Raw genomic sequence first — 13910 nt, forward strand, 5'->3', positions numbered from 1 at the left:
AGGAGAGGGAGAAGCCTCATATACGAGCTAGTCATAAAACTCTACAATAGCCGGCTGGCCATGCTGCTCCGGGTACGCAGAGGCTACACCTTAAACAGCCTAATATCTTAATTATTTCCGATTGCCCTTCTCTTCACACCAGGGCAGCCGCGTGGGTCCTATGGCGCAGACACCTTACAAGATTCGGTACAAATTCTTTCCAAGCGTCGTGATGTGAGCTGATAATTTATTAGGCATTACACAAAACACAATGATGTATGTACAGAGAAATATACATTCATAAAAACATCTCCTCCTTTTGCTCCGTTTAGAAATATAGGTAATACTCATAAGTGTTTTGTTGGTTGAATTTAAAGGTAATTTGGGTTACATCATGCGATTCCAATTTGAATTTGTGCGTAATTAGGAATAAGATCTAAGAGCCATGTATATAGGTATTCTAAAGTATAATTTATCTCCAAAAGGGACAGTATAGAGTACAAATTGTTTAGCCCCCCCCACCTCCTATACATTGCATTATAGGAGCTTTTAGAAAACAACCAGACAAGAGCTATCCACGACGTCTTCGCAGCGCCATGTTGTGTTTTGGGGAAAGATGGGGGCTGCTGCTGCTTAGACGCTTGAGTCAGTGCGCGCCTATAAATCAGCCGTCTATGAAAAACCGTAGTTGGACGTGAGCTCTCGGATGCGGTTTTCCCGGGTCATTTTCTTGAGTTTCATGCGGCGGTTTTGGAACCAGATCTTGACCTGTCTGTCCGTCAGGTGCACGCTCTTGCTGATCTCTAGGCGGCGCTCTCGGGTCAGGTACATGTTGAATAGGAACTCCTTCTCCAGCTCCAGGGTCTGATGCTTAGTGTAGGGGCAGCGCTTCTTCCGGCCGCTCTTAGCCGTGAGCCAGTTCCCCGCGCTGTCACCTTTGGATTCGCCTATATGAGAGACAACACACACACACACACACGCACCCACACCCACACACACCCCCACACACACATACACACACACGTTATTATATGCCATACTTGCTGGGGACATTGCATTGGCTTATATGTATTTTCCTGGAGACTGATCCTAAGTTTAACTGTAAGCCCTTATCTAAAACCAGTATGATATAGCACTCCATAGGGACTTACAGATTTTAATCCTCAGAATGTGATAAACACACACACACATCCAGTTGCTGCTTGTATCAACGTGTGTATGTGCTAGACACTATCACCAACCAAGTAAATTCACATTAAAATATCCATGAGTTTCAGAAGGATGACAAATTAGGGCCTTTCATAGCGATTAACAATTTGAAAGAACAAATTACATATTTTGAAAAAGTCCTCATAATGTCCCATATAACAGGAAAAAGAAACCCACGAATAGTCATTCATTTATCTGCCCAATAAATAATTACATGTTTTTGCTAATTAAAATACATGAGAGGATACATGGCCATACAAGTTATTAATTGCTCTACAACAATTACAATCATTATGTTACTGTTTAAATAACAATGCATTTCTATTTTAAAATACGCATATGCATGTTTGGCAAAATATAGGTTACTATATAGAACTTGTATATCCCAGTTTTCTGTATCATAACAAAACCGACAGCGCCAGTGTCAACATATGGTGTGTGCACGTGTGAGTGCTGTCATGCGTACTGCGTAATGCGCTTTCTAATACTCTCCGTGTTGCCCAAACTTGATTCATGAAATATGAAGCTAAAGTACATTTGAGGAGCGCTCTAATCATATCTACAATCCGCGGTCTGAGGCACAACAGCGCCTTTATTGCGGCGTCATAAAAGCAAAGGAAACGGGGATAATTTAGAAAACAATGGCACTATGACTGCTCTGCTTTACGCGCCAGCCAAGAAAAACAGCGATTAAAACCAATAAATGTATTTAATAGAAGTAAGTTTAGCTACTAGGCTAAGCCAAAAGTAATGGAGGGTCATCGAGAGCGTGTTATGAAAAGCGTACGGAGGATTACCGTGTGCGCACAGGTTTAAGCATCGTGCATCAGCGTTTTATTTACATTGAAAGATACATGGCAGTTTCTGCGTAAAGAATAATTCAACAGAACGGCACAGAATGAGGCTGATGGTTATCGTGTTGTGCAGCGCGAATCTCTCTAAAGCAACTGTCTTTGTTCAAACGTAGCAAACATGAAACGCACGGAAAATCAGACTTATTACTTTGTTTAAAATTGTAAATATTTGCCCTGAATAATAATAATTTTGTTTGTGCTTGTATTTTGAGCTGACGTCTTTTTAGGATTCTGGTGTGTGTTCGTATGCGTATGTGTCGAGGTGTGTGTGTGTGTGTGTGTGTGTAGGTGGGTGTGTGTGTGGGGGGGGGGGGGGGGGGTTGTGTGTGGGTGTGTGTGTGTGTGTAGGTGTGTGTGTGTGGGGGGGGGGGTGTTTTGTGTGTGGGTGTGGGTGTGGGGGGGGGTGTAGGTGTGTGTCTAGTGTGTAAAGATGTGAATTTAAGGTATAGAATTTTACTTATGGGTTGAATGTGTATTTGATTGCTCTCATATGACTTCACGCAGAACACAAAAGTAGCAGTTTTGAATCGTTTGTGTGATAATTGTATTGTATATATTTTTAAAAGGCTCATTCAGATGAACTTTTGGACGTGTGTGTTAGTGGTTACAATAATCGTGCATTAACAATTTTAAATTATATCCGTTTTACAGTTGTATTATTCTTTACATGAGATGACTATATTTCATGAGATATGAATTAAATTACCTCGTCCAAAGCTAAATAATGTGTATATGCATGGACGTACGTGTGCCACTATTCTATTTAAGTCTTAAATGTATATTTTGAATCTGTGCATTACCCAATCTGAAAGCCTCACCAAATCTCTGTGTGAATTGGAGCATGCGTCTGAAACATGAGCACACACAACAGAGCGGTGACGCAGCTGCGGGGGAACTTTACCATGACCTAAGAATACCCAAACACATGCCCACGACCGCGCTCCCGTTACCTCCAGCGCTGAGGCCGGACCTGCCGAATCTCACCATAACTATAGAAACTGACATACTGCCACAACACTGTACTACTACTGTGGATCCACTCTGGTGTACGCTCAAGTATCCAAAAAAACAAAAAACAAAACAACAACAACTAAATGCGTAAAAGTATCGTGTAACGTGAGTCAAATAATGCCACACTTTAATTTGTAAAAAGATAGAACATGTGTGAAAATGCAAATGTACAAATGTTGAAAAGTGTGTCACCTCTATATATGGTGATGAGTGTATGTATCCTTAAAGTATGAATGGTACAGTGTTTGTGTGTTGTTTTTATACCATGCTGACACTTAGGCCTGCTCATGCTTCTAACATGGTGCAGGGCCACACCTACCTCTCTACACAGGGACAAAGGGGCATGCCCACTCCAATGCCACATTTATAAATCACAACACACTATTAGAAGGAACGTGCCTTGTCCATTCGTCTAATTTGTCGTTTTCATCTTTGTACCATTGTTCTAAGGACTTTATTATGCATTGCTCTGTATCACTGAACACAATGGCATAGTCTGCAGGTAGGGCATTGTGTGCCATCTATTTGGTCTTGAGTGTGAAAAACCAACATGGAGACTATGCCTTATGGCTTTGACTGCACTGACTCAACACATGGCCTCACACCGTGCGTCCTAACGTGTACGTCATACCTTTATTGGTCTTTGCTGATGCGTCTTTGTCCTGCTCCTCGTTGTCCTCAGCTGAAGAGTCTTCTCCATCCGTGGACCCACGCGCCTCCTCGCTCCCGTGAGGCTCCGCGCTGTCGGGGCCCGCGGGCTGCTCCTCCACAGCCGAATTTGGAGCTGTGGAGTTCGGAGGCGCATGGAAATGAGCAGTAGAAGCGGCAGGAGCGGAAGGCGCGGCAGGAGCGGCGGCATGCAGACTATAGTGTGGTTGGGAAGGGTTCGGTTGGGGGCTGTTGTAAAGTTTATGAGCGTGTGCGTGCGTCTGAGACAAGCGGAAGTAGCCCGGCACTGGCACCGAGCCCCTGCCGCCTCCAGAAGTGTCGCTGAGTGTGCACGCGGAGGACGTTAGTCGGGAGTACGTCAGGTCTTCTGCCGTAGCTGCTGTGGGACATTTGGGCTGCTCGTACAGACAGTAACCGCTCTCTTCTTTAATGTTCTGCGGGAACGAGCAAGGAGGAGCCGCTGCGTCTGGGTCCACGCGACAGGACCTCTGCGCTTCCATGTACAAGTCCACGCTGGAGAGGTACGCCCCTGGGCCCGATTCGCTCCTCTTGGCTGTACCTGGGAAGTATCCATAGTGCTGGAGTCCATAAGGCACGTCAGCCGCGCCGCTGTGGGGCGCGTTGTAGTGCACCGCGGCGGGTTCAGCGCGTCCACTGATCAAAGAATCCACCAGAAACGCGTTCCCTGCCGCGCTCTCCGAACACGACATTATTGTGGCGGGTTTGGGCCAAGGCAGAAAGTAGCCCTTTCTGGCTGACATTTCTTGTGCAAAACATGCTGGATGTGATCAGAGGCGCCCCCCCTGCGGCCGCGAGCTGCACGGGGCCAATGGAAGGGCCGTACCGCGCAAAGTCCCGCCCACTTTGAGACTACGTAGAGACATCCATCATGGAGCTGAGCAAAAAGAAGACAACACAGAAATCAGAATGTTTCAATGCACTCACCTCCATCGGGTCAGAACCACATGGGATACGTGTCTGAGGGTGCTGAAGCATAAGGAGAGGTGGACTTATTTGAGCCACTTGCTCACGAATGTACTTTTAATTTTCCCTGAGTGAAAACATTGCATTCTTTTTTCTTTTTTTTTTTTTACTATGAACACAATAACATATCCAAATAAAACAGATGATTTTATAATGTGACGCCAAATAATGTTTTTGCTGTAGTCTGGACTTCAATAAATGCACTTCATAAGCTTACCAAACTATTATAGAATATAAACTCACTAACACAGAAATCACCCAGACTGTGCGCAGTGGTACTGGGCACTGTTGCACATTCATATTTAGAGTGGTGCACTTTGGAGGTGTGGGTACCAACATCACAGAATTAAGAGATTTGTTTTATGCAAAGTTTACGTGACTCAAAAAATGCAGTTGAACAAGAAAGAATGGAAGGCACGTTATATGAAAAGCACACGCGTTTTATTATTAGATTAACATCTAAATACGGTGCGTAAAAGCGAAAATGAGAATAGCCCAATTTCCTTATTACCATCCTGTTGTGGCCCGGAGCGCACAATCCAAGTTTAAACTGATTGTGCTGCAACAAAGACATAAAGTCACAAAGCAGGGCTGAGGGCTGTCATAAAGCGTTTGAACCGGAGCCCAGTGCGCCTTTGGCAAATGACGGACCACAAAGCGCGTAAATGGCACGTCCAGAGCCATCAGAGCGCGGAGGTGTTGGGACCAAAGCCGGCCTGATGGACTGGATTTACCTGGGCTTGGTACAATAGTGCAGTTTATGACAGGGGCTCAGTGACTGTGTCCAAAATACCTCGGTCTGGGTAGTTAAAGTGTGTCACCGAATGCGTAAAAGTGCGTTAGTGCGTCCAATAACCCCATGGCAATAGTGCAGTAATTATAATGATTATTAGTATTTATTTGAAGTTTATTGTATTGACATATAACACAAACTAATGCATAATTTAGTATTTTGTTAATTGTGCTATTTTAATACAAACGTTTATATGATCATCATTTAATTGGCTATATTTTGAAAGCAGTAAATATGACTAATTACTTTTTAAATGTATTACATGTATTTTCTTTATGTGTATTTGTTTACAATATTACTCCAAATTATAAACGCATTTGTAGAATTTGTAATAAAGGTGTTTTGGGTTTTGTTTTTTGTTTTTTTTACAAGATGTTTTAAAAATATCACGGAAGGTTTATTGATGTATTAAAATGTGTAAAACAAGACTTTGCTAATAAACTTTAATTAAAACCAGAAGCATCTGTAAAGGCGCACTTTACAAACGGGGCCTAGGGCAAGTCCAGAGACTGTACCAGAATTAAAACTAAATATAATAATAATAAATATAAGTAAATGAAAAAATACGTTGAAACCAATAAACAAGATTGAAAACAAAAAAATGTAAACATGGCCAAACCGAGTAAAACAGAACTGACGCTTCCACTTCAGTTTTAAAAGGTAAAAAATAAAGGTTACAAAAATGGTAAAATATCAAACCCGGAACTAAGCCTTTAAATAATTTAGCCCAAGGAGTACAATTACCCTCCATAAAACCAACTCTCTTTGAACACAAGGACAGTACAATCTACCAAGTGTTGCTTTTAGACAGTGTACGCTTTTACGCACACTGCTGTGACTGAGATTGTACACTGGCGCAAACAAACGGCGTCTAGAGCTCAAAGTCCAATCGTCCCCAAACCTCCCCAGCCCAGCCTGCGCCGCTCCAATTTGGTGCAATAAGCTCCACAATAAACCTCTCCTGCGCGCCCTGTGTCCTTGGCCATGTGCGCTCTGCTCCGTCTACCTTAATGTGAGCCAGCTTTGCCATTACCAGGCCCAGGTGTCCTCGCTCCCTCCTCCCCTCTTGTCTTGCCCCCTCGTGCCAAAGTGCTCCCGGGTTACTCCGTGTGCCGCAGTGGGGAGATTTGGCCAGAAATGCATAAATTGCGTCCTTTTAGCTTTAGCTGCACCACTGACAGCTTGTACTTGTACAGCGGGGTTAAACGCTAAAACGCGCGGTTGGTGGACATTTGTCAATCGCTTTGCCTCCAGAACGACATATTTCATGTGGATTAATGAATAAAAGTACATTTAGAGGTTATTTATGCGAACATGAATGCTTTACAATAAGAGAACGTTGCGAGATGTACTATAGAGAGATTCTAATACGAAAAACGTGTGCTCGCTTTTTAACAAAATCCCTACAATTTAAACAGGCTTCAAGAACATGACCAAATCCAGTTAGATAGAGCTTCAAAGTGCCCTGAGTGTGGCCAAGGGGACATATAAGCCCGAGAGGAAACTAAATACGTCAATTCATTATGTGAGCGCAGCACAAAGCGATTTGGCACCGGCGTATCGATATCTGCGCGTTACAGTTATTAATTGACGCTATTAAATCTTCATTTTCACGCTGGCCGCTTGTTATATCCCGCGCACGGGTAAGTCTGACCACTGGCTTTGATCAGGCCCGTGTAATAGTGGCCGGAGAGGCCGTTAGACGCGGCTCATGTTCGTCCCGAGTGCAGTTATGAACAATAATGCGGCGTTTTATTACAGCCAGCGGAAGTCTTTATTTTTCACGAGAGACAAAAGAGGAAAAGAGTGCATTTAGGACGATCACCCGAGCACGGCGGGGGCACAGACAGTATAGACTAATGATGCTGGAGGCCACAACTGGACTAAAACTATGCAAGGACTTATTTAGACTAAATCAAGTTTACTCCATCTTAGCGTTATTTCCAAATGTTTCACTTCAAAAGTTTTAAATGATCAACACAAGTCTGCTGTTCTTTTATTATAATGCATTATAGATGATCAACATTGTCTGGCTATGTTGAAGGCGATGTACTGTCTTTAACAATGAAAACATGACTTTAATTAGTTAATATATTCATTCTATTCAGGAATGTTTGACATAACTTGACATGACCTTGTTGCATTTTGTATATTTACAATGCTAGCTCTTATGGGAGTGTTTTAACTTTTTCTGATGTTGTTATTGGTGCAAGACTAACATGTAATGTTGTCTCAAGCTAAATCAATCTCTGACGAATAAATCTAGTATCTAAATCTAGTTTAATTGTTACGAATCGGGGATACTTCCTTACTAAAGACCTGGTGGCGTGCGCAGCAGGCGTTTCTTAAGCGTAAAAGGCTTTGTTTTGTGTTTGTATCTTAAAGACAATAAACAATAAAGTGAAAACTTGAGTGTATTTGCATTAGTGGAATCTAGGGCTAACTGTTGACACGAAATAAACGAGACGTTTTGTGCATCCTTAATGTGCTTGATCAAAATCATGGAAATTCCCCCCAAAAGTGCATAATGATAACGTTTTAAATGAGGGAGCAGGCCTGTATAGATGCAATGGCTGCTGTTGGTTTGTGTGTTGTGTATGACTTATGACTATTTCAAATGTGGGAGTAGCAGTTTAATTGTTATAATTAAAGGTGCACTAAGTAAAACATTTGTTCACATATATTTGCACAGAACATTCTCTTATTTACTGTTGACATTTGGGATTTATTCCGTGATTTATTTTTTACACCGATAATTGTTTTCACTTGTTATGACCATTTTAACTTGTGTAGCCAGATTTAGAGACAGCGGAATTATTTGTAAACAGTATATCTGTAACCAATAATGGCGGCGCATGTTTGGGAGTTGTAGTTTGTTGCGCATTGGCAGTGCGCACCAGCCCTCGCCCTGAAGCAAAGCGGAGACAGGGTTTAATACACTTGGCACGTAGCTCCTCAGGATAATACTGCGTCAAAATGGAGACACCAGGGCGCAGACAAAGAGCCGAGCAGACGCTTAAAGCCGCATTAGCACGTGATCCAGCAGGAATCGTTAATGCACCGCTGTCTGTCACGAGAAGGAGCAGCGCACGGACTTGAGAGGCTTCTTCCTTTCCCCTTTAGCTCCTGGATTCCGTGCAGATGTCCAGGTACGAGCTCCAACAGGCTGTACTTGAGCCAGTAAAAAGCCCCGGCTCAGCAAAATGAAGAGCACATGCAGGGAGCACAGCCTTGGAGCACATGTGCTGCCTTATGGGGGCCCCACTCCAGGCTAGTTCACCGACACGGGACATGGGACCAGGGAAGGCAAGAGCAAATGTGTGCGTAAGGCAACGTACAGCATGCACGCGAGACGGCTCTGTAGAAAGAAACGATGCAAAGGTTGAAGAGGTTGCTTAATTTACCTGATCCATATGGGCTCGGACGAATCCACGGCATTGACATTGGTCCCAACAGTGCCGCCCTGTGGTGAAACCAAATTCTTGTCTTGCATCTGCTTTTGTCACCTAACTGTGTGGAGCAGGGAAGCTAAAAGCGTGTGAAATGAACGCACAGAGGAGCCTTTGGCACTGCGTCCTCTCACTGTCGCTGCTCCTTGGAAACCCTAGTTAATAACCTTGGGTCTGAGACGGTTTATTGCATTGCACTCCAATTGTACAAATGCTCCAGACTCTCCAGACAGCTTTTATGGCCCAGTTGCCTTGGTGACGGGGAGGATGTCCCGTAATTAGGGACGGAATTCCTGCGCGCAGTAGAGGATGCGCAACGCAAGGCCAGAGAGAGGCAACCATAAACTTCAGCCTCTCTGCCGTGTTTATGACCCTTTTGACTGTCATAGATGAACGCCAATGCGCTGTGGCTAGCCCCCATAAACACAAGCTGAACAGCAGCAAACATGGCGACCCCATGGCAAAGGCTTAGGGTGGACAACAGGACCAGCAACGCTGTGCCGTCAGATTTGGGACAATTCTAAATTATTGTGATATGATTTTGTATGGAACACTTGCCTGTAAGTTCTGTTTGGTGGTAAAATGTGATAGAGGCATTGTTTACTCCGTCTGCCAGGCTAAGCCTCCAGCTGGGACAGTAAAGAACGGAATGGATCCGATAGAAACATCAAAGTATTAACGATACAACACAGAGAAGCACATACCTCCTCAAAACAAAAACATACGAGTAAGCATATAAGCATACAAGTTTCATCTCTGGAAATGTGCTCGACCTGCCCTGCGTGTCATTATAAGCACAAAAAAACAGTTTTTGTGAATTCGTGAATTAAATAAAAAAATAAAAAAAAACGCCCAAAATAAACAAATAACCAGGACTATGTTGTGTATTCTTCAGTGTACTTAAATCAACTTTTAAATGGACTTCGTTTTTGACTGAGAACAATGACAAAGTTACAGTTACAAGGCTATTATTTGTTGCGCGCACAATACTGGTGTCCTCAGTTTTTTACATTTACGTCTTCTACTTCCATAAAAATTTCTTTCCAAAAATCCTATAAACATGTCAGTGTTTCATCTCAATGTTCATCTTCATGATTACAGCCGAAGAACATTTTACGCATTTGTTTGGCTAAATTGCAGCTTGTGGTTAGAACATGTGTGTGTTTGAATTCTATCAGTTACAGTTTTGATGTTTTACTCAAAATACTGAAAAACGTTTAAACTATGTAAGATTTTTTTTTCAATACACAAACAAAACATCAATAATGAAAAAATAATAATAATTTTGTGAAAATCAAATCAGAAAATGCCTAAAAAAAGTGACGCGTGCGTGCGTAAAAGCGCATTGCGTACGCCACATATTTTGTACATTTCTAGCAAAATAAAATAAAATAAATAAAATGAAGCCACCAAGAAGCACTCATACATATTTATTCGTGTGATTTTATTTGTAAATATATGATACATCATAATCTGGACATTACCAAGCCGCATGACCCTGAACAGCCTAGGAGATGGAAATGTCTCTCCTCCCAGGACCAAAGCAGTCATGAAAATAGATCTTACGCGAAGGAATATTGATACCCTCCCGCCGTGTTACCTGTGTGGGCATGTAGGGTGTGTGCCACTGCGGAGCTTATCTCCCTGGTTTTGGCCTTTTATATCACCAATATTTTCCACTGATAGTCTTGGATAAAGCGCGCTTCCAATATGCATTTCTTCTTATTTTTTCAATTGGCCTTGGCTTTTTTCTGAAATAATGAGAGTAAACGAGTGGTTACAAAATAAATAGCCTAACACACCGAGATCTACACGGTACATTCTCGTTTGATTGGACTTTTGGTCACACCACTTTGTTGATTCTTACAGCCATCATACAAGTTGTAATTTCTCCCTCTTCTTGATAAAAAAACAAAAAAAACTTTGTCAATGAGTCCACTACAAAGTCGTGTATTCACATATAGGCCCGAGCCCGCAAGTCTTCACCAAAATCCCATCCAAGAGTGAACTCTAAGTCCACAATCTGTTCACTCAGTCTCGTCTTGACGTGTCCCATTCCAGCTGTCCTCGAACTTGAAATTAACCATATGTATGCTGCAGCGTCTCGGCGTACCGCTGTGACGCACGGCCGTACAGTGAGCCGCCTGAAAGTGAGTCAATGTACAGAAAGGCTCCCGGTTGTATTAGAGCAAAGGGTTGGATGTGTAATACTGTAGCCTGTCTCTGTTGAGTTTTTTCTCCTTCATCCTCCGGTTCTGAAACCAGATCTTGACTTGCCGGTCAGTGAGGTTGAGCATCCGCGAGAGTTGCAGGCGTTTCTCCTTGTTTATGTACACACTAAAGAAGAATTCGCGTTCAAGTTCTCGGATCTGGTATTTGGAATAAGGGCACCTCTTCTTGCGAGTCCTCTGCCCACCTGCGGAACAGTAACACAGGAACAGTCAGAGCAAACCTACACAAGCTTCGTCAATGGGCCGTGACCGCGGTATAAAAAGATTGACACGGTGTGGAAGTGTAAAAGGCGCATTACGCATGGACGGATTTCCGAGCGCATTAATAACACATTTCCCTTTTGTGTCACATACAGAGATATTATATTACACTGGAAAGGTTAGTGCCGTGTCCAGAACCGACATGTGATCGTTCATTTTGAATTTGATCCACTGATGTGAGCAAATTATAAATGTAGATGGTACCTGCTTTCAAATTTTAAAAGTGACGTGATTTTGTTTCGACTTTGTGCCTATTTATACCAAATTATTAAAAGTGTAATTCGTTCTAATATGTTGTGCCGAAAAAAATGAAATGCTAAAATCTCTATTTTTTGTTACACGCGCTAATACAAATATAACAAATAGAAACGCTGAATTTGGTAATTACTCCTAAAAAATGTTGATGCAGTTTATTTACCACTAAATGTGAACAGTGTGCGTGCACCTGAGCTATGACCTTCTGTTCAAAGCAGCAAGGTTAAATTTAAAGAATTCTAGTTTGTTGGTCTGGTTTTACGCATACACACTACTTTACGCCATCTTTGCATTAACAGGGATTTGCCACTCTCTCATTTTGAGTAACATTGTATTATTTGTTTATGACATTTCAATGTAAGTATATTAATTGTACTAAAGATACAAACGAGGAGTAAGTATTTTAACAGAAAAAAAAAAAATCTTAAATACAATTCATCTACAGAGGGTTTTGAATATAGAGAACATTTATAGGTCCAAACACTTCACTATATCCAAAGCATTTATTTTACTGAACTAAACTTGTGTTATGAGCCCGTCCCTGTAAACAAAAAAGCCCATAGAAGGCCATTAGACTGTAGCACTGATACTCCAAACTGACTTTAAGATTAGATTTGAAACCAAACACACGTAATGGTGTGTAACACTAGGCCTACATCAACAGCATTTCCACAGTTCAATATTGATACTGAAAGTAGTTACACCTATAGTAAAACAACGCACATGGACTATGATCATATACTTGGGAGAATCATGAGAATTAAGGTATTTACGCATTGATTAAAGCATAAAGTCATACATTTCAGATAACAAAACACCCAAACGACTTTCCCAATCTTTATCAAAAATAATGACCTGCCTTTTCCATGTAACAAAACGTAGGAGTATGTTTCAATTGAGAACCCAAGACGCCGTTTATATTAAAAGTGACTTTTACGCGCAAAGACTGCACAGTAAAACGCGTATAGAACCAGCTTTGCCATAATAGGGACCAAACTGCAGCACCCTCATTACATGTAACTGCTGCTTTAACACTAAGAAGCCGTGAAACAAGCGCCTTAATAAAGCACCGAATGGACATTGTACAAGACGATATAAGACAAAACTGTCAGATTGAGTTAAAAGTCGAATGACGAGCTCTGATCTATTTCACGGCCAATTTCAACTGCAAACACGTGATCCTGCGCTTAATAACAAAGTTTAGTTGGGGGTAAGGCTGCTGGAGCTGGAGTGGGGGGTTACACGGGCCCTCTATAAACCTTATATGCTTATAAAACAGCATATAAAAATTTTAACAGCGACGCGCGAGATTGCAAAGTTTCTCTTATAACCAAGGCGCTGACTTTAATACGTACTGCTGCCGCTGCTGCCGCTGGACTTCTCCTCATTGTTGCCAGAGGACAGCTCGGGGCTGCTGGTGTCCCCTCTCGGCTCCTTGTGCTCGGACGCGGGGTTATCCTCGCTATCCGCCGCGGCGCTGCTCTTGCCTTTGTCCCCTGAGAAGTTCGCGGTGGTGCTGCTGCTGTTGTTGCTATTGTTGTTGGAGGCGGTGTTGTCGTATGCCGTCTCGTAAAACTGATCGAAGGCTTGAGGCAGGACGCCATTCCGCCCCACGTTGCCGTAGAAATTGGAAGAGCTCTGGTGGTGCTGGTGGTGATGGTGGTACGCCGCGGTAAGTGGACTGTTTTTCCCGAACACATCGCTCACAACAGCAGACTGAGCGGAGAGGCAGTCCCGGTGAACAACCTCCTCTGCGCTGGGGTAACACTGTGGCAGGTTTGCCCGGCTGTGTGGCCATTTACTGGACGCGTCAATAGCAGCGTAGTCCCTGAACGTCACCTCTCGCACCGGCTGGACCTGCGGCAGATTAGACGAGTAGGAGTACGTGACCGGGCGTGTGGATGGACTCTGGGACAAAAACGAGGGGAGCGCGGAGAAGTCAGCCCCTGCTGCCGAAACATAATAAGTGCAACTGGGCAGATACATGTTCGAACCGACGGGGACTCTTTCGTCAAAATCCATCATCACGCGTACATGCACGGGTTAGACACGGGTTGGCAGTAGCCTTCCGGTTAGAGTGCCTCTAAACTCGGCTCTGGTTGGTCTAGAGCCGCCCTGAACATGGCTCTGAACGCGCCGTGCCTCTCGCTCCTTTGAAGCAGGTCTCGCTGAGCAGAAATTTGGTAGACGTAAGCTGACGTGGAGGGCCATCTCC

General features: G+C 43.2%; 2 protein-coding genes across 2 annotated transcripts; both read right to left on the minus strand.

The window, feature by feature from the left end:
• Positions 1 to 209: 209 nt before the first annotated feature.
• LOC117378562 (homeobox protein Hox-A10-like) lies at positions 210 to 9070 on the minus strand. Its single transcript, XM_033975176.2, has 3 exons — positions 8904 to 9070; positions 3685 to 4617; positions 210 to 926 (listed from the first exon to the last, which is right to left on the minus strand). The coding sequence occupies exons 2-3, from the start codon at positions 4481 to 4483 to the stop codon at positions 652 to 654; spliced, it is 1074 nt and encodes a 357-aa protein (XP_033831067.1). The 5' UTR covers positions 4484 to 4617; positions 8904 to 9070; the 3' UTR covers positions 210 to 651.
• Positions 9071 to 10362: 1292 nt separating this feature from the next.
• Positions 10363 to 13910, minus strand: LOC117378591 (homeobox protein Hox-A11a-like). The gene is made up of 2 exons (XM_033975216.2): positions 13051 to 13910; positions 10363 to 11364 (listed from the first exon to the last, which is right to left on the minus strand). Exons 1-2 carry the CDS (start codon positions 13718 to 13720, stop codon positions 11132 to 11134), a joined length of 903 nt encoding a protein of 300 aa, XP_033831107.1. The 5' UTR covers positions 13721 to 13910; the 3' UTR covers positions 10363 to 11131.

The sequence above is a fragment of the Periophthalmus magnuspinnatus genome, chromosome 11 (assembly GCF_009829125.3).
Source record: "Periophthalmus magnuspinnatus isolate fPerMag1 chromosome 11, fPerMag1.2.pri, whole genome shotgun sequence".
NCBI lineage: Eukaryota > Metazoa > Chordata > Actinopteri > Gobiiformes > Gobiidae > Periophthalmus > Periophthalmus magnuspinnatus.

Coding starts and splice junctions, on each gene's coding strand:
- LOC117378562 (XM_033975176.2), bottom strand. CDS start 4,483: ATGTCAGCCAGAAAGGGCTACTTTCTGCCTTGGCCCAAACCCGCCACA. Junction 927..3,684: donor ATCAGCAAAGACCAATAAAG/GTATGACGTACA, acceptor TCTCTCATATAG/GCGAATCCAAAGGTGACAGC.
- LOC117378591 (XM_033975216.2), bottom strand. CDS start 13,720: ATGATGGATTTTGACGAAAGAGTCCCCGTCGGTTCGAACATGTATCTG. Junction 11,365..13,050: donor CAGCGGCAGCAGCGGCAGCA/GTACGTATTAAA, acceptor ACTGTTCCGCAG/GTGGGCAGAGGACTCGCAAG.